This window comes from Rosa chinensis, chromosome 7 (assembly GCF_002994745.2).
Source record: "Rosa chinensis cultivar Old Blush chromosome 7, RchiOBHm-V2, whole genome shotgun sequence".
Taxonomy (NCBI): domain Eukaryota; kingdom Viridiplantae; phylum Streptophyta; class Magnoliopsida; order Rosales; family Rosaceae; genus Rosa; species Rosa chinensis.
In genome coordinates this window covers 59471375-59491350 of record NC_037094.1, presented here as the reverse complement: position 1 = coordinate 59491350, position 19976 = coordinate 59471375, and the positions used below count along the sequence as shown (strand labels likewise).

Here is a 19976-nt window from a genome sequence, read left to right as displayed (position 1 = left end):
GTAAGTATTTGTTCCAATAATTTTGTATGCATATGCAGATGCTTCTGTTCTTTGTAATCCTATATGGTCACACTTGAATGGATTCTCTTCAGATGCTTTTACTTCTATTTTTTCTCATTTGTCAGACAATTTGTGACTTTTTTTCTTTCTTTTTTTTTGTTTTTTGTTTTTTGTTTTTTGCCTTCCTTCTTTTCTTGCATGTGAGCTGTTGAACTCAGAATCTTTGTGACCTAAATATTATAACTTGGCATTTCCTGTTTTTGGCTTCTTTTGCAATTAATCTACAATGAAGATATAGTTCGAGGTTTCATGTTTCATGGGTATACTCCCAATTTTACTCTCTTTGGGTCTTTACTTTTCTTCATCCCTATTTTGTTTTGTATGCAGAAGTGCAGCCTGATTTGAACTTGACATTTGTTCTGAGAAAGAAATGGCAAATTTAGAGGATGAACTTTGTAGAGTTAGACTTTATAAATAATTGCTGGTCAGCACCTTCAATCACACATCAGAACATACGGTTCAACGCAATCTGCATAAGTTTTCTGTACATCTTTCATATGCAACTTTTTTGATTTCAACCATGAACATGCATGAATGTGTCATATAAATGCTCAAATTCTCAAATTTAAGGGTCTGTATCAAGATTTTGTTACTCGGGTAGTCTGGTGAGGAATCTACTTTCAGGTCGCTGAGTATAATTCTATGATTTAAATACCGCAATATGTGCCCATTAATTATAAACAAATTAAATCTTAAAAGTAATCAATACACGGGTATTATCACAAAGGAATAGATGGTTATACTTGGTCTTAGCCACATATCCGATTTGGTTTCTGTAGTCTGTACACATGCAGAAGGTAATTTTAATATCGCAACAAACACCATTTTCTACACGTATGAGTGCGTCGACAATAAAATAAATGTTTCGCACGCGCGAGTGCAGTCCTTCCGCACGCGTAAGGCGCGTGCAGGAAGGCTAGTAACTCTAAAAGTTAGAACTTTTCAGGTTTTATGGGAGTTTTTTGGAAGACTACTAATAATATAAAGATCATAATTAAGTCCACCCATTCTCATTCGGTAAGTTGCCTAGATGTTTACATCTTAGCTTTGGGAGAAACATCAAACTATTCAACTTGGACATAATGATGCTATATTTGAATTGAAAACTGTTGTCAATTGCAAAGTACTAGCAGTAAGATCATAAAAACTAATTTATGGTCTTAAGTGTCAACAAAGACCAAAATTTTAGCATCTGATTTGTGTGATTAAAATGCTTTGACAAGTCATAGGAGTGTACCATGTCAGACTTGATCCTATACGAGAGGGTGCTAAAACGTGTCAATCATTTGGTCAAGAGATATACTTTCCTTTGTTTTAGCCTTTACAGAACAGGTAACAGAAGGAAGTTGAAGTGCTTCTTTCGGATACTGTAGGTCATCTTGATGATGATCTTTTGTATTGGTCCCATTAATTGTCTTCTTTGCAGGTATGGTTCTAATCATTTTCCTAGACCACAAAGGCATTACTAAGAGATAGTGCTAATGCTAATAGTTGCTCATTGATAAAGTTATGTAATGAACTTTTGACCCACATATGTTACTTAGGTTAAAGTTCATTATTAGGAATGAATTATATAATGCTGTTGTGACTGTTGTTTAACAATATTATGGTCATACCTCTGACATAGACATTGGGCTTTTGGAAAGACTTCTCTATAACAGTAAAGCAATTGTTTTCCACCTGATGGTGCTTTAGCTTATTTTAAGTTTTTGATTAAAATTGCAATGTTGCATTGCAGGGAAAGCCACGGCCGTTTGCTGAGCAGAAGTTTTATATAGCATTTCCTTTGTTTCGTGGCACATCAATTTATGCAGATCTGACCAAGTAATCTCAGGTATATTGCAATAAAGTCAAGCCATAACTTCTAATAGAATTATTTGTTACCTTTTCTTTTCTCTGGATGGTACACATAGAATAATGCCTTTTCAGTTACTTAGTTTAATGCCTTTTCAGTTACTTAGTTTAATGCCTTTTCAGTTTATAGTTTAAAAGTGTCAATCATTACAACTTTTTATTCATTAGTTTTCCTTTCTTTATTGGGACAACACGAATCTTTGTCTATGCTAAAGTGGGAATCCTGAGCATTCTGTATTACGTTAAATTTATTTTAAATTAATTGTAGTGATGGTATTTGTACTGCTTGCAGCATGGAAAATCATCAAAGAGAGGGGCAACAATTTTTAACTTCTTCACAATGAGCAAATGGAAAACATAGAGCTAGCAAATGAAGTGGAATCAATGACCGGTAACTTATAGATTCATGTTCCGAAACACAAACATCTTTTGTATGCATATTTTGCACAGTTTTATTTCTACATGTATGTAGTTAAGAAATTTAGAGTTTTGGCAGTAGTTTAATTTTATCTTTTAAGGAAGAATTTTAGAACATTGAGAATTTGAAATCATAACACCTTAAAGAAGAACTTACATAGCAAAACACCCCCTCTATTTTCGTTAAATGGAAAGCAAATGCCAAAAATTCATATCCATTGCTACAATTTCTCTCAGACTTTTTATAGACCTATATATATATATATATATATATATTTTTTTTTTTTTTCAATGTTCAAGCAATCTATTATGTGAAAAATATAGGTGCTTTGCGACAAGATCAAGATTATGACCAAAGTATACCACCTCCTAAAAGAGTGAGTCGAAAAGCACAATGGCAGGCTTCAATGAGTTCAAAAGAACGAGATAATTATTTGACACGACGACGGGCCAATTATCATTGTCATCGCGAACAGACATCAAATTGTGAAGATAATATCCATGTTCGAAAGAGAATGCATTTAAGCCATATATGGCAGATGACTGATAGCGGAGCTAATCAGAATGCTACGAACGCTACAAACAGTGATGATGACGTAGCAGTCAATGAAGGTAACAAGTTTAAAACATTAATATATTCTTCAATATTTTATTTCAGTAATAAGCACAAGTATTGACATTGATATTTTTTTAACAGGAACCTCTGAAAATGTTGTTCCTCAAAATGACATGTCTTATAATAGCGGGGTTGCGCAAGTATGTCGTAGACAGAGACGATGCAAACCTCATAATTGTGCCCGAAATTTTCATGAAAATATTGGAATAAAAAAGTATCATTTGCCACCACCAAAGACATGTCCATATTGTCATGCCCGTCTGTTTCATCATGAAACCAAAGATATATGTTGCTTAAATGGGAAAACTGTCATTCCTCCAATTCAATCTCCTCCAGAAATGGTTGAGTTATTTTCTGCTGAAACTCCACAAGGTGCCCATTTTAGACAAAATATTCGTGCTTATAACCATGTGTTTTCGTTTACATCAATGGGTGTGCACATCGATCAAAGTTTAGCGACTGGTGGTAGTACTTTCACTTTTCGTGCTCAAGGATCCATATATCATAAGATAGGAAGTCTTCTACCAGATGAAGATAACAGACCAAGATTTCTACAATTGTATATATACGACACAGACCATGAAGTAGACAATCGTATGTTAGAGAATGAAGCATTGCATAGAGATGTGGTTGAGAACATACAACAAATCTTAAACCGACATAATCCATTTGTGCACGTATTTCATCATCTAGCTTGACGCCAAGATTTGGAAACTTGCAAACTCATCATTAGAGAGCAACCTGCAAACCAACTTCAATATAGTTTGCCCTCAGAGTCTCAGGTTGCTGCAATAATAGTGGGTGCAGATGATGTAGAAAATCTGAAAGGTCGTGATATAATGGTACAAACAAGGCAAGGTCAATTTTTAAATGTCCAAGATTGTGCAGGCTATTATGATCCTTTACAATATCCATTGTTGTTACCTTATGGCACATATGGATGGGATGTGAATAGTCGGAATAATAATGGTAAAAAATTGACGTGTCGTGACTATTATGCATATATTTTGCAGGTTAATAAACTATTCTTCATTCTCTTATTGTGAATAAATATATATTATATTTATTTTTAAAACATAGTGATAATTGGTAAATTTTATCATTTCAGATTCGTCCACATGAGGAATCGATTTTACTTCGAGGAGGCCGCCTGTTGCAACAATATGTTGTCGATAATTATGTCAAAATCGAAGCACAAAAACTTAGATGGATTCGTAATAATCAAAACACCCTGCGACGTGAACTTTATGATGGACTCCATGATTAACTGAATGCCGGTGAAAACAATGCAGGTACTTTATTATTATTATATAACAGTAAAACTTTCTGTTAATTTGAGAACGCTGCAAAAGCAAGTATTCACATAACATTAAAATATCAAAACAGGTAACATTGGTCGCAGAACTACTTTACCATCTTCTTTTATTGGTAGTCCACATGATATGCACCAAAGGTACCAAGATGCAATGGCTTTAGTCCAAAAATACGGAAAACCAGATATTTTTCTCACAATGACATGCAACCCAAATTGGGAAGAAATAAAAGTTGAATTATTACCGGGTCAAGTGGCACAAGATCGTCCAGATTTATGTACCCGGATTTTTCGCGCCAAATTTAAAGAGCTAAAGGAAGATGTTATTAACAAAGGAGTCTTAGGTAACATTATTGCATATGTTTATGTCATCGAATTTCAAAAACGTGGTCTCCCGCATGTTCATATGCTCTTTATGTTAAATGACGATGATAAATTGAATAGCCCTGATGATTATGACTGTTACGTCCCGTACCTCAATTTATCAGTTTACTAGTCATTTGGACAGTAAACGACAATTACTTTCACTTTTTACTTTGTTTCGATACTTTTAGTGGCCCTAAAAGTTGACTTTTTGTTCGGGTCAAAATTCGAGAAAATTTTCTTAACAAGTTGTAGAGAACGTTAAACCGAGTTCGTAGACATGCGGTACGCAAGAATCGGAATTCGTATGAATTAGTTACAGTCTATGGAATTTTATTTCTACGTTGAAGTTATCGGAAATTTGCAAAGGGCAAAACTAACTTTTCGCAAAGTCAAGTATATAAAGCAAAACCCTAGGTTTTCCTTCATTTTTCCCTTTTTCCCTTTCTCTTCCTCCTCGGCCGCACGGCCTCTCTTCTCCTCTCTCTCTAGTTTTCTCTCCACCTCCCTCTGCCATCACAGGAGACCCCCACATTTGACCACCATCTGGGAACACCTCCACCACTGGTCGAACCCAGATCAACATCTGCTTGAAACCCGACCTAAGGATGCGACGCCACTGTTCCTCTTTTCCTTTTGATTTCCGGCCACCATCTCACCACACCGCCATCACTCTGCACTCAACAAGAAGCGGAGATCAAAACCCAAAAGTTTGATCACCAGCCGGCCTGAAAAACCGAAGTGTGCTCCATTGCCGGAGTCGACAAGTCTGGGTTCTTCGTTCTTCAATCTCTAGCCACGTTTAAACAACATCTCCACCATGGATGCAGTCGAGGCCTCACGATCTACTAGCCTTCGAAACCCAGAAGCCTAACGCCACTTAGAACCACCGCAAGCGCCGCCCCTAGCGCGTGGGTTGCCGGATATCTTGGTCGTCTGCGTTAGGTAATTTTCGTATATTTCTTTGGTTGAAACCTCTGTTTCGGTGTGGGATAAGAAACCCTAATTTTGTTGATGGATTTTGGACTGTGTGAAGGTTATGGTTTATGTGTTCTGAAGTTTTGGAGAAAGGAATGGGCATTTGTTCAGTTTGATATATAATGAAGGTAAGAATCAGGAACTCTATTTTGAGATATAAATTGGTTGAAGATTGTTGTTAAATTTTGCTGTTGTTGCTAGGAGTTCGAATGATTGTTGGTGGTGGATGACTACACTCATTAAAAATTGGCCCTCTGTTTGGAGATGAAGAATTGGTGAGGGATTTGGTTCGGTGATCTTATAATTGCTATAATTAGTTTGGTCAAATTATTGAATTGATGGAGTTATTGGTTTGCAATTAAAATGGTTCCATGTATATTTTTGATGGTGTGGTGCTTGTGCAAGATGGGAAGTGACGAATTGTTTACCAATGTGGAAATGTCTTATTGGGAGTGATAAGTAGTTTGGCCAAATAATTAAGGTATTGGGGAATATTGAATGGGTCGGTTTTGACGAGTTTGGCAAGTGACTGAATGTTGAAATTGATGTTAAGAGGAAATTGTTGTGAGAATGACAAATTTTATTTGAGCAAGTTAAATCGATTGTTCGATGAAGATTAATGAAACGAGTTGCCAATTGGAACATTCTAATACTACCATATCCGGGAATTTCTGTAAGGACACAATCATTTGGAAACGGTGATCATGAATTTTACATTTAAGGTTTAAAGGCTATGTAATAAAGTCGAATGGTTAACTTGAATTATAACTTGAAAATGGTGTAACTACCATACTCCAAATGAGTTTACTTTGTTAAGTGGATTATTCGGAAATGGTTACCCGTAATTATCAATTTAGAGTAGCTTGGTGAATTTAACACGTTTTGGTTACTTAGGGAAGTTGTCATTATTATTAAGTTACTAACTGGGCTTAATTATTTTATTAAGGATTTGAGCGTGACTACTTGAGATAGAATAAAAGGTCACTATCGAAAATGACTGAATGGAGGAATTTGCAAGCTCTTGACTTGGGATGGATAAGTTGACGGTTATTGCATTTGAATCACTGTGAGTGGACTTTTGTTTTCAAACAACTGATGCATGCATTTATTTATAAAAACATGTTCTATTTTATTAACATATTATTTTCCGAGCATATAAAGTTGATTGCGAATTATCTCATGGATTTTCTTTTAATAATGATTCTCATGAGTAATTATGATTTATACCAGTAGTGATTTTTGGATATTAAGTTGTTATGCTCGGATTTGAATTTATAATTGATGTTGATTTTCGACGAATTGTTTTCGATGCGATTTCCGGATTTATACTATTTATTTTATATTTATATTCGGCGAATTGAGATTATTATAAGATCTACGAAATGAGAATTCGAGGAAGTAAAACTTTATACTTATTTATATTCTATTTATTTTGAACTTGAGATGATCTTGGCGTGCAGGGTCACAACTTTATACACTTGGATTCTTATTTCGTGAGATATGTGGGGAAACTATATAGATTTATTGGCTTTCGACGATCTTCTTCCTCACCATACGCGGGTCATGCGATTAAGTCTCCTCCTCACTTACTTTGTGTTTGTGAGTGGCAGTTGAGGTAGCTTTCTCCTCCTCACGTGGGTGGCAGTCGAGGTCATATTCTCCTCCTCACACAATCTATGTGTGAGTGGAAGTAGAGGTTATTAGTTCTCCTCCTCGCACAATCTATGTGTGAGTGGCAGTCGAGGGTAGGTAGAGCCTGGGAGGCTCCATTACCCGTATGGTGATATTTTTTCCCCATATCCTATCATTACTTGACTAGCGGGGCCTAGTCTGATTTCCATTTAACCAGCGAGGCTGGTCTTATTCTGTTGAGTATCGGAGTTTCCATCCTTCCTTTCAGTTGTTTGGGACTAGCGGGGCTAGTCGGTTTTCTTGAGCGGAATTCCTTTTGTTTCGTTTTCCTAAATCAGTGCATGCATCGGGAGATTTTCTTTAATAAATTAAATGTGGGAAAGTTTAAAATCTCTTTTGTTTAAAATTGCTTATTTTTGTCCACTCATACTAACGTGTTTTCAATACTTTCCCCTGGGCCCTTCGGTTTCAAATGCCCAGTTTGCAGGCGAATTAGTGAGGTCGGGCGTACACGGTGTCGAGGCATAGTCAACAGCATGGCTTCCGCGTTTGCCTTTGAGTTAGGTTGTTCTTATTTACCTTTCTATTAGAATTGCTCTGATTACCTATGAGATTTATGTTTTTCAAGTTGAGGTTTGTGAATTGGAGATTGAGGTTGAGTTGGGGAGCAGGGTGGCTCCAGAAGTATAAGGATGATTTGATTTAGAAGTGTAAATGCTTTCTACAGGTTTTGGGTAGCCCATTTTAGGGGAAGTTCTGCCAAATTTTTGGTAGAATTCCTCCTAAGGTGGGCCCCGCAGGGCCACTTCGGATTTCAGGGTGAAATCCGGGGCGGGTCCTGTCAATGACAAAATTGTTCGAGCTGAGATACCAAGTCAAAATGAAGAGCGAAAGTTGCACAATGCAGTATTGAGGCACAAGATACATGGTCCATGTGGGATACATAAGCGAAATGCCCCATGTATGAAGCGTGGAAGTTGCAAACGAGGTTATCCTAAGCCTTTTTCAACTAATACAATTCAAGGGAATGACTCTTATCCCATTTACCGCAGGCGAGACATTCACTCAAATGCAGAAGTTGATAACAGTTGGGTTATTCCGTATAATCCTTGGCTTCTTGCCAAATATGATTGTCATATTAATGTTGAAATTTGTTGCAGCATTAAGAGCATTAAGTATTTGTACAAATATGTATACAAAGGTCCAGATAAAGTAACATTTGAAGTTCGAAGCGAAGCCAATGAAGATGAAATAAGGAATTTTGTTGATGCGAGATGGGTCTGTGCACCAGAGGCTTTGTGGAAAATATTCAAATTCGTGATGAACCGAATGTATCCTTCCGTGGAACGATTGCAAATCCATCTTCCAGAAAGACAGAATGTTTTTTTTAATGCATATGAAAGAGTAACAAATATCCTCGCTAATGATAGGAACTCGATAACAATGCTTACAGAGTTTTTTACAAAGAACAAGTACCATGAAAGTGCGCGTCAATACTTATATCGAGAATTTCCGGAAAGATTCAGATGGATTGACAACCAACGGATATGGGAAGAAAGGCAAAATAACCAAAAGGTAATTTGTAGAATATACACAGTATCCCCTTCAGAAGGAGAAAAGTTCTACTTACATGTTCTTTTAAACCATGTTAGAGGACCTACATCATATGAGGATTTAAGGACAGTAGATGACATCTTGCAACCAACATTTAAGAAGGCAGTTGAAAAACGAGGTTTGTTGGAAGAGGATGATAGTATCCGACAGTGTTTAAATGAAGCATCAAGCATACGTATGCCTTCATCTTTAAGAAGATTGTTTGCCACCATCTTGGTTTATTGTGAGCCTATTGGGGTACGAAGTCTATGGGATGAATTTTATAAATTCATGATAGAAGACTATACTTCCTCAAGCACCATAGACAATGCATATATCAGAAACAGACTTTTGCGAGACTTAAACGAATTGTTGGCGCAACATAATTAATCTATTTTTGATTATGATTTGCCGCAAATGACTGAAGATTATTGTGAAGATTCTACATTGCCTAGACTAATACAAGATGAAGTTTCAATTATCATTCCTCAACAAGACCGCAATGCAGTTCATCATTTGAATGAGGATCAGACATCTGCGTACAACACAATAATATCTGCTATTGAGTGTAAAAACAATGCCATATTTTTCATCGATGGTCCAGGAGGGACTGGAAAAACATACTTATTTCGTGCATTATTAGCCACCTTGAGAAGCAATGATCATATTGTACTAGCAACAGCAACTTCTGGAATAGCAGCAACTATACTTCCTGGTGGGAGAACGGCACACTCAAGGTTTAAAATTCCACTCAATTCTGATGTATCTTCCACATGCTCCATTAGTAAACAATCCAGTTTAGCAAAATTGATACAGAGATCATCAGCAATTGTTTGTGACGAAGCACCAATGATGCATAAATATGCGTTTGAAGCTCTTGATCGAACTTTTAAAGACATAACAGGAGTTGATTTACCATTTGGAGGTAAAGTCATGATCTTCGGGGGAGATTTCCGACAAGTTCTGCCAGTTATCCATAAAGGTACAAGGTCAGAGATGATCCAGGCCAGTCTGATTAATGCTTCATTTTGGAAAAATGTAAAAATTCTTCGTTTGAGACAAAATATGAGATCCATCAATGATCCATCAATTCCAAAAAGCCTTAGAATTTTAAATGCTCCAACTGGACTAACTCTCTACTGAACCTAAGCATCTAAATTAGCTAAAATTCCAATGCTTGCTGTATGCTTTTGGAATGCAACCACTGACAATGCCTTGGTTAAAGGATCTGCTAGCTGTGAATTTGTGTCAATACTCAAAACAGCTATTTCACCATGCTTTACTATTTCTCTAACACTGTAATACTTTATATCAATGTGCTTGGAATTATTTGACCTTTTACTGTTCTTGCTAAAGAAAACTGTAGCCTCATTGTCACAATAAATCACAAGTGTGCCAGCCACAATGTGACTCAATCCTTTGGTTTGCATGAGAAAATTCCTAATCCAAAGTCCTTCACACACAGTTTCATATACTACAATAAATTCAGCTTGCATAGTAGAAGTGGAAACAAGAGTTTGCTTCATGGTTTTCCAAGCAACAACACCTCCTGCAAGCATGAATACATATCCACAAGTCGACTTCTTGGAGTCTGGATAATTCCCGACAAAATCCGAGTCTGAGAATCCAATTAGTTTCAGATCCTGCACTTGCCTATACATTAGCATATAACCCTTGGTTCTCTGCAGATACCTCAACACTTTCTTCCCAACTACCCAATGCTCATGGCCTGGATTGGATTGAAACCTTGATAAAATCCCTACTGCAAAAGACAAGTCTGGCCTAGTGCAGACTTGTGCATACATGAGACTTCCTACAAGTCTAGCATAAGGCGTGCCAAAATGTTTGGCTCCAAAACCAGCTGGTGTGCAAACAGTCTCTTTTGAGCGTGTGATTGCGCAGGCGTGCCAGCACCGCGGGGTGCAGTCGTTGGGGTAGTCCCTTGACTTGACTTCTTCTTCAAGTGTTGTGGACGAGGAGAGCACCAACCTCGTCACAGGGTTCTTTTCTTGCCTTTTGGGAAAGGACTTTTGCCTTACGGGTAAGGACTTTGGTTGTGATCTCTTCGGTCACTGTGTCGATACTCAACGTTGTAGGTTGAGCAGAGCAATCACTGGGAAGTTCTGAGAAAGCACGGGGTTTGCTAAAGAGTATCTTTAGCTTCCCTGGGTTGCGAGGGCGTTACCCTTGCTTCGCTGGTAGTATCGGTGGCAGTAGTACTGGCAGTCGGCTCGCGAGGAGACTAGGACTGGAAGCACGGTAGTCGGGTTGATCTGGTGAGGCTGACAGTCGGCTCGCGAGGAGACTAGGACTGGCGGGCGGTCACCGGGTTTCAACGAGGTTGAAGGTTTGCTCCGGGGAGGCTTTGTAATCGCTGGGATTAGTTGATTCGAGAGAGAGTTTTTTTTTTTTTATTTCGCCACTTAACCCTGTACTTATACCCTAGGGTTTCGACTGCTCCTTGCCTTAGGAGGATTCTTAATTGAAGTTTCCTGTTTAATCTCTACTACTCGACCTGAAGAATGTTTCGTCTCCTTATGAGTCACGGAGTGGGTGAAGCTACAACCCAGACCCGAGTAGCTTTATTTTTGGGCCGCGGGTACCGGCCCACTGGCTGGAACCCACTAAAGGATCTTGCCAAAAATACTTTTGGGCTCAAACATTGCCCCCCAGGCCCCGAAATTAAGCCCGCGAAGATGTAACTGATTGAAGGGGACTAGAACAACGCGCCGGTCGCTTGAAACGATGCCATTAATGAAGGCCGCGTCCTTTCGTTTGCGAAACGCTTTCTGTCACATCGTTTCCCTCACAAAATCCTTTATTTAAACCCATAGCCGCAAAGCCTGTCACATCAGAAACCCCTCCAGCCTCTCAAACCTAGAAACACCCATTTCTTCCAATATCTCTTTTACAGACAACCAGAAATGGCTCCCCCAAAGAAAATCATCATCGATCAGGAGGAAGAGTTAAACGAAAAGGCTGCTCGGACTTGGGGCATCAACATCAGTGCTCGCAGTCATCTTGAAACCTCTATTCATCACCCCCTTCTCCTTCTTTTTTTCGACCATCAAACCGGATTGGGCCCAGCACCGCAAGGTGTTATCCCAGACGACGCTATCACCCTATACGGCCTACCCATCCGTCGACCCATTCTAGTCCTCCGAAGGACTCCTGGAGATTTTAGTGGCTGGGGTGCCCAAAACCATCGAGCCAAGATAGGGAATTGGCCATCCTCCATTAGTGTACCGGAGACTTCCTGGTATTGCGAGACGCGGGTGCGGGATCTGGCTCGCTGGAATGCAGCAGGTATCACACATACCATCGACCTGTGTTTCCATCTTCCTCGCGGTGGCAATCGCTCGCCGCTCGCTGCTTTCCTTTGTTTCTGGAATACCGCCACCAACACATTTGACTTCAGATTTGGTCAAATGAGCATCACTCTGTTGGATATCCTCGCCATCACTGGCCTGCCCATCGATGGCGAACCTTACGTGCATGGTCAATTTGATTCTGTCAACTTCACCTCGACCATGGCCCAGCACGGTCGTAGCGCCCACAGTGGCTCCTACCCACGATGGTTGGCATATTACAGCCAGGAACACAATGCAACCGGCGGAATTGCTTTTCTTGAATATTTGGCTCTGTAAGTTCATATTCTGCACCTCTTCCTGTAAGCCCATTGGCACTTGGACCTCCTTAGCGACGGCCCTCTACAACTGCCGTAATGTCGGACTCGGGCAACCGGTACTAGGAGCCCTCTACCGCATGTTATACCAAGCGACGATGCATCCATTTGAGACCAACATATCTGGCCCCTTCTGGATTTTTGATTTCTGGATCCAGACTTACTTTCCATTCTTCCGCCGTGATGACATCCCGCTACTTCCACCGGCCGATCAACTCTTAGGACGATGGTTTAGCCGCGAGGCAAAGTACTCATCCCCCCCTTATTCTGAGTGTTTTCTTATCTGTACCTCCTGGATGAAATGCCATATTGTGACGTAATTCTGGGCAGAAGATTCCCATCTTTGCTTGAATATGGTTTTCTTCCTGGCGATCCTCGCTACACCGACCGTGCTCGCCTGGCTTTTCGCCGCGCGGTCTCCTGTTCAGACATCAGGATCGCCGCCGAAGAACTCAACTACGAGCTCAATGCCCCCAATCACTTTGCCCGCCAGTTCGGTCTTGTCCAATTGGTACCATTTCCTCTATACGATGCTTGGAACTACAACACCTCTTGGCGCAGACTTGGGCCCCCTCAGGGCCCCCGCCGGCACAGAGCATGCTCGCGCAGTTGATCTTCCTGATTGGGCTCAGACGATCGATGCCGTGGACGGAACCGAAGAAGGATACGAAACTTGGTGGGCAGAAGTCTCCGTTAATTGCTGGACTCAACCAGACTACAAACTCTTTGCAGCCCTTTTTGGAGAGCTGAGGAACCCCTATCCTACCGATATTGAGATGCTCGCTCACTTCTCTGAATATGCTGCAAAACCCCAGCCTTTTCAGGTGGTACGACCGGTGCGAGCGCCTCGCCCGGCCCAGGCTGGTATCGTGATTCGCGAACCCCCTCCAGAGTTAAGTGTCATAATTCTTCCCTCTGCAAGGTTCTTATCTGCTTTCCCTTTACTCATCCTTCTCTGTATCAGGGGAGTGCGCCGCTCTCTGGCCGCCGCGCAACCAGCGCCTCCCAGGCCGCCGGCCAAACTGGAAAACAGAAAGCGGTGCTCGCTAAGCCTGAAGCTGAAAATTCTTCTTCTGATGACGACAATCCACAAACCGTAAGAATCTTCTATCTTTAGGATCATATCTCCGCGATTTAAGTCTTAACTTCTCGATTTTGACAGGTCGCAGCTGCCCTGGCTCGCAAGCGCAATCGCTCGAACCTTTGCACTGACCCATGGGCAGGAGATGAACCACTTGCTGATCGATTGGTAAGAAACAAGGAGTTCACACTAGAAATTATCTATGCTCTCGCCCACGCTCCACTAACCTCCTCACTCGTAGGTTCGTCGCCGGTCCTCTGGACATGCTGGGGAAGGCTCTTTAGCTGCTAGTCAAGGAACACCTGCTTCACAAGTGCAAGCACCCACAGACCCCGAAAACCTTCCACCTCCTGTCAGCACCGCCGGCGATGTACATTCGGCCTCAATTCCTTTGCAGATCATAGAGGATAGTTCGCCCGAGCTGGAAGAAAGTACAGCCCTTCCGGATGCACTTCCTGAGGAGCCAATCGCTGTACAACCCTTAGCACAGGTATCGCCTGATCCCAATCCCGGCAAGGCAGTTCAAGAGCCTGCACCGATAGCAATTCCAGACGAGCTTCCAGTCGCAGAGGTACCCCCGTCCCAAAATCAATGCCTCAGTTCTTGTTTATCTTTGTGTATCTGATAATCCTTCCTCAATCGTAGAGTAATATTCCTGCTGAGGAAAACGCTGTCGCTGATCCCGCTGAGCCCGTTGGTGAAGACATGGTGGCCCAAGAGCCTGCCCCCACGTTCTTGAAGTAAGAGCGGGGATAAATGCGGAACCGGAACCAGACGCGGCCCCCGTCGTCGAGCCTCAAGAAGCCCCTGCTGCGGCCGCTGTTGATACTAATGCTAACGCTAATGTTCCCCCGCCCGAGCCTCCTAAAGGCTGGAAAGGCTGGTTCGCATACTCGAAGTGGCACCTCCAGGAGTTATAGATGAAGCGAGGGACGGGCTGCAGCGACTTCTGGGTCTTGACATTTTATTACCGGGCGCGCCTGCCAGAGCTCAAGAATATTTGATGGTGCTTCGCTGCGAACGAACTATCACCGAGGCGGAGTTTATCGAGATATATGAGCTATTACAAAACCTCCCAGTGCGGATTAATGAAAGAACGACCGCGACCGCGCAAGTTAGGCAGGTTCAAGCTCATTATCGTGGCCTTGCACAACAGGCAGAAGCAACCCGCGACTCTTTTGGGCGATAGAGCTATTCTCGTCAGGGACCTGCAGATCTCGCAGAACCACCTTCGGACCAACATTCAAGAGTTTCAGGCCCAATTGATTGAAACAAAGGCCCAGTTAGTTACGGTGGCGGCCCAACTTGAGCAAGAGGAACCTCAGCTAGAGCAACCCCTAGCAGCCTTCGAAGCGATGTCTCAGAACTTAGCTCAAGCACGTGAAGCAGTCCGACAAGCGGAGCGAGCTGCTGCCGACGCTAGTTTTCATCTGGATGAACATTTACTTCGCTTGACCCATGCGGGCCGAAAACTTTAGGCCTCTTACTTCAGGCCCATTTTGCTTTGTATGAACGACATTAAATTAATATTTAATATTTAATATTTAGCCCACTTTGCCTGGCCCAAACATCTTTTAAACTCCAGTAGTTAATGACAGGCGAAACCGTTGAAAAGATAACCCCAATTTGGGCGGTTACCTCCTTGAAGACTGCCCTGCTTCCCACGCGTTTTCAATATCTTCCATTTCCGAGACTGTAGCATTTAACTGCATTGATTCTCTTATTGATGGCGTTGAAAGTACTTCAACGGCCTATCGCGTGGCATAGGATTGGCACTATAAATATCGGTACTCAGAGAACAAAAGTAACCAAACCATCATGTCTTCCCCAGAGATAACCTCGCAAGACCTGCTACTATTCCTTCAGTTTCTAAAATCTTCCTTTTATGATTCCGCCCTTAGCCACAAATTCATAGGCTTCATGGCTTAATCTCACGACCTGGGTAGGCCTCATGGCCTAATCTCAGGTCCGGCGGCATGTCTTTGGTTTCTGAAAATCTGGATGAACTTGCCAGTCTCAGTTAAACCGAAGAACATGCCGTGCTCCTAAAGCGGCAGAACCAGATTCTGAGGAGCCTGTCTCTTCAGACTGCCCGCGAGGAGCATAGGGAAGAAGGGCGGAAGGCCACTTTGAGGTCGACTGTTCTTCTTCCGCGGTCTACCTCCGGGGCCTGGTTACGAGGCTTCTGTTTTTCCCCAGGAGGTAGATGTGGTTGTGAGTCGCGCTCGCTCTGGACCCCAACTCCTGCCCGGAGGAAAGGCCCAAGGAGGGGGTATGATGGGTTATTTCCCTCCCTCTTCCTCCGGTACCGATGACAGCAGTGGCGACTCAGATCGGAGGAGGATCTGAGTGAAGAGAGGAAGAATGCCAGTGGTAGCGCCCAGATCCTTCTCCCCGCAACCAGATCCAGTCACTTTTAAGCTTTATGTTGTTTCAAAGCCACATTTGGCCTTATCACTGCAATTGTAACTGTATTAGTCTGTTTTGTTGTATGCTTCTGGCCGCAAAGCCACTTTATGAATGAAACTCTTGCTTTGAGCTGAAATCTGCAAAAATTTGTTAGTCTAAAACAAAGCCTCTGGTATAGGCTCTTACACTTATTCTTAACACACTTTGCCAAAAATGTGAAATTTGAAAAGTTGAAAAAGTAACTTGGATAATGAATACAATAATGAAACCTCATGTATAGGCTATTACATACATCTGGCCTCAAATAAGGCTTAAATAGATAGTGAGTTGCCCCCCAAAGTTCATCGGGGAAGCAGAGACATGAATCATAGGCCACAAAGAAAAGGCCGGACGATTATAGAGAAATGATGCGAGCCGATGAAGATTAGGTTTGCCCCCCAGCCTGGGCAAGAAATTGATCAGGGGGACTTTCAAACTCCCAAACACTGGGTTAGTATTTCTTCAAGAAACGGCTGTTAATAGTTGCGATGGATGTCGCCATCGACATCTCTGAGGTGAAAAGCCCCGCGCTCCAAGATCCGGTGGACAACAAAGGGTCCCTCCCATTGTGGCGTCCATTTACCGCGACCTGTTAACTTTTCGCCGAGGGGTAAAATAGCCTTCCAGACGAGGTCGCCCTCTTTGTAACTACGACCACGCGTCCTCTTATCATAGGCGCGGGCGATACGCTGTTTTTCCATTACCAAATTATCCAAAGCTGCCAAACGCTGCTCGCTTAAATCCTCGTGTTCCTGCCACATTGCCTGAACGTAATCTTCACCGATCAGATGGTGCTGCTCTTGCACGCGTAGGGAGTGAACGTTAATTTCTAACAGTAAGACAGCGTCATGACCAAACATGAGTGCGTTTGGCGTTGTCACGGTGGGATTCCGTTTAGAAGTGCGATAGGCCCAAAGAGTCTCATACAAGGTATCGTGCCATTGTCGAGGGTTTTCTACCAACATCTTCTTCAGTAAGGTAATGATTGTCTTGTTGCTAGCCTTCGCTTGACCATTAGATTGAGCGTAATACGGAGTACTGTGGATGAATTGGATGCCAAAATCATTGACAAGCTCCTCGACGGGGCCTCCCTTAAACGCTGCCCCCCGGTCCTAAACCAACACCTCAGGGATACAAACCTGCAGAGGATGTTACCGAAAATAAACTGGCGAATGGTGGCACCGGAAGCCTCCTTCAAAGGCTCTGCCTCAACCCATTTGGTGAAGTAGTCAGTGGTGACGATGATGAACTTGTGTTGAAGAGAAGAATGGGGATGGATCATCCCTATCAAGTCCAATGCCCAACCTCGCACAGGCCAAGGTTTGATAATAGGCTGCATAGGGATGGTAGGAACATGCTGGACTGGACCATGCGCTTGACAATCTTCACAGCCTTTGGCAAATGCGATACAATCCTTTAAAATGCTGGGCCAATAATAACCATGCCGTCGCAAAAGCCATCGCATCTTAGGTGCCGCTTGATGGGCCCCACATATCCTCGTGTGCACTTCACACATCAATCGTTTGGCTTCGCGGCCATAGACACACCGAAAGTCTATGCCATCTTCCCCTCGTCGCCGCAACTCATCACCTCTAAGGAAGTAGTTTAGAGCGAGAAAGCGAATCTTCCTGGCAGCTGTTGGGTCTGGTTGTTTGAGGTACTCAATCAGCGGGATTCGCCAATCCACATCGATAGGTTCGAGCACCGCGACCATGGGCTCATCTGGTGGATCAGGTCGTGCAAGCCACGAAGGTAACGTGCGATGCTCAACTTTCAAAATGCGCTCGCGCACTCGATACTTTAATGTGATGCCTGTGGCCAGCTGAGCGAGCTCATTAGCTGCAAAGTTGCGCTCGCGGGGAATATGCTCCAGATCGACGTCGTCAAATTGGTCCAGAAGCTCGATGGCGCTATTCAGATATGGTACAAGCAGCCAACTGGCACATCGATACTTTTCCTGGAGCTGATTTATGACTAGCTGAGAGTCGCCGCGAATCTGGACGTTCCGGACGCCCATTTCCAATAAGACTTCGAGTCCAATAATAAGAGCTTCATATTCAGCCTGATTATTTGTGCATTTGAACTCTAGTTGGAAAGAATAAGAGAAGTGGTCACCGGCTGGGTTTTCCAGAACAATCCCTGCTCCGGCCAGAGTATCGGTTCTTGAGCTATCGAAGAATAGAACCCAGGGCTGCAAGTAGACTGTGGCTTGGTACCAAACTGCGTATTCCGGGATGCGCGCCAAATCTGGTCGGGTCATAGTGGTGGATGCTATTTCCAATTCCTTCAGAGTGGGTATCTCCAACGTAGGATGATGTGCGAGAAAATCTGCGATGGCCTGCCCCTTGACAGCCTTCTGAGGTACATATTGGAGCGAAAACTCTGAGAGAGCTAGTACCTACTTGCCAATGCGACCTCTCAAGATAGGCAGTGACAACATGTATTTGACCAAATCAGTTTGAGCGATGATGCAGGTGGTAAAGGATAACATGTAGTGCCGCAATTTGCACGCTGAAAAATACAGAGTTAGGCACAGCTTCTCCATAGGGGTGTACCTCGTCTCGCAATCTGTCAAGGTCCGGCTGAGGTAAAATATAGCATGCTCGATACCTCCCTCATCATCCTGAGCGAGCAAGCTGCCAATGGAGGCCTCAGCTGCTGAAATGTATAGCTTTAATGGGATCCCAGCTCTAGGTGGAACCAGGACTGGCGGGCTTGCCAAGTAGGCCTTGATTCTGTCGAAAGCCTCTTGATGTTTAGGCTCCCACACAAACTCATTTTGCCCTTGTAACCTCAGCAACGGCGAGAAAGGTTGGATTTTGCCTGCAGAGTTAGAAATGAAACGTCTTAGGAAATTGATCTTACCCAACAAACGCTGTAAGTCCTTCTTCGTTCTCGGGGGAGATGTGTTGATAACTGCGCTTGCCTTGTCCTCGGGTACCTCAATTCCTCACTGATGAACTATGAACCCCAGGAAGTCTCCTGCCTGGACCCCAAACACGCATTTGGACGGGTTCATCTTGAGTCTATGGCGTCGCATGCACTCAAATACTTTCCTGAGATCTGCGATGTGGTTCCCTTTCTTCTGAGACTTGACCACCACATCATCGATGTACACCTCTAAAACCTTTCCCAGTATGTCGTGGAAGATCAAGTTCATGGCTCTCTGATACGTCGCACCAGCGTTCTGTAGACCAAACGACATGACCACATATTCAAAAACTCCCGCGAATCCAGGGCAGCGGAAAGCGGTCTTGTGTCTGTCTTCTTCAGCGACTGGAATCTGGTGATATCCTGCAGTGCCATCCATGAAAGATAACAACTCATGTCCTGCCACAGCATCTACCAACATATCCGCGACCGGCATGGGGTACACATCCTTAGGTGTAGCAAGATTCAAGTCTCTATAATCTACGCAGACCCTCATCTTGCCGTTCTTTTTCCGGACAAGCACTATATTAGATAGCTACTGATTATACTCGACGACCCTGATAATGCCCGACTTATGCATTTTCTCTACCTCCTCCTTTACAAGAACCTGGGTCTTCGAATTTATTCGTCGGGGTTCTTGCTTGACGGGCCTCTTGTCAGGAAGAGTTGGTAGTTGATAGCAAACCAAATCTGGTGACAGGCCAGGCATGTCTTCATACTTCTCTGCAAAGCAATCCTTAAATTCTAATAACAATTCAGTGAGCCTCTGTTTCTCGCTAGGCTCTAAGTAAGCGCTGATAGACACCTCCATAGGCTCGCTCGGTGTTCCCAGATTAACTTTCTCAGTAGGGTCTCTAACTTTAGGAGGTGTATCGTCCAGCGCTGCCGGGGCAAGTTGAATGCTGACTTCATCTTCGCGCTCCAGATTAGAAAGTTCTTCATTAACGACCTCTAAGGTCGCGATGCGATCATAAGCCTCTTTTTCCACCATATATGACGATAACCG

General features: G+C 42.9%; 2 protein-coding genes across 2 annotated transcripts; one reads left to right on the top strand and one right to left on the bottom strand.

The window, feature by feature from the left end:
* The first annotated feature begins 1512 nt into the window (after positions 1 to 1512).
* Positions 1513 to 3645, top strand: LOC112179136. The gene is made up of 4 exons (XM_040511539.1): positions 1513 to 1894; positions 2207 to 2305; positions 2656 to 2943; positions 3029 to 3645. The coding sequence occupies exons 2-4, from the start codon at positions 2263 to 2265 to the stop codon at positions 3643 to 3645; spliced, it is 948 nt and encodes a 315-aa protein (XP_040367473.1). The 5' UTR covers positions 1513 to 1894; positions 2207 to 2262.
* Positions 3646 to 16515: 12870 nt separating this feature from the next.
* On the bottom strand, positions 16516 to 19466 carry LOC112178292. Its single transcript, XM_024316452.1, has 4 exons — positions 19082 to 19466; positions 18489 to 18862; positions 17179 to 18395; positions 16516 to 17077 (listed from the first exon to the last, which is right to left on the bottom strand). Exons 1-4 carry the CDS (start codon positions 19464 to 19466, stop codon positions 16516 to 16518), a joined length of 2538 nt encoding a protein of 845 aa, XP_024172220.1.
* Between the last annotated feature and the right edge of the window lie 510 nt (positions 19467 to 19976).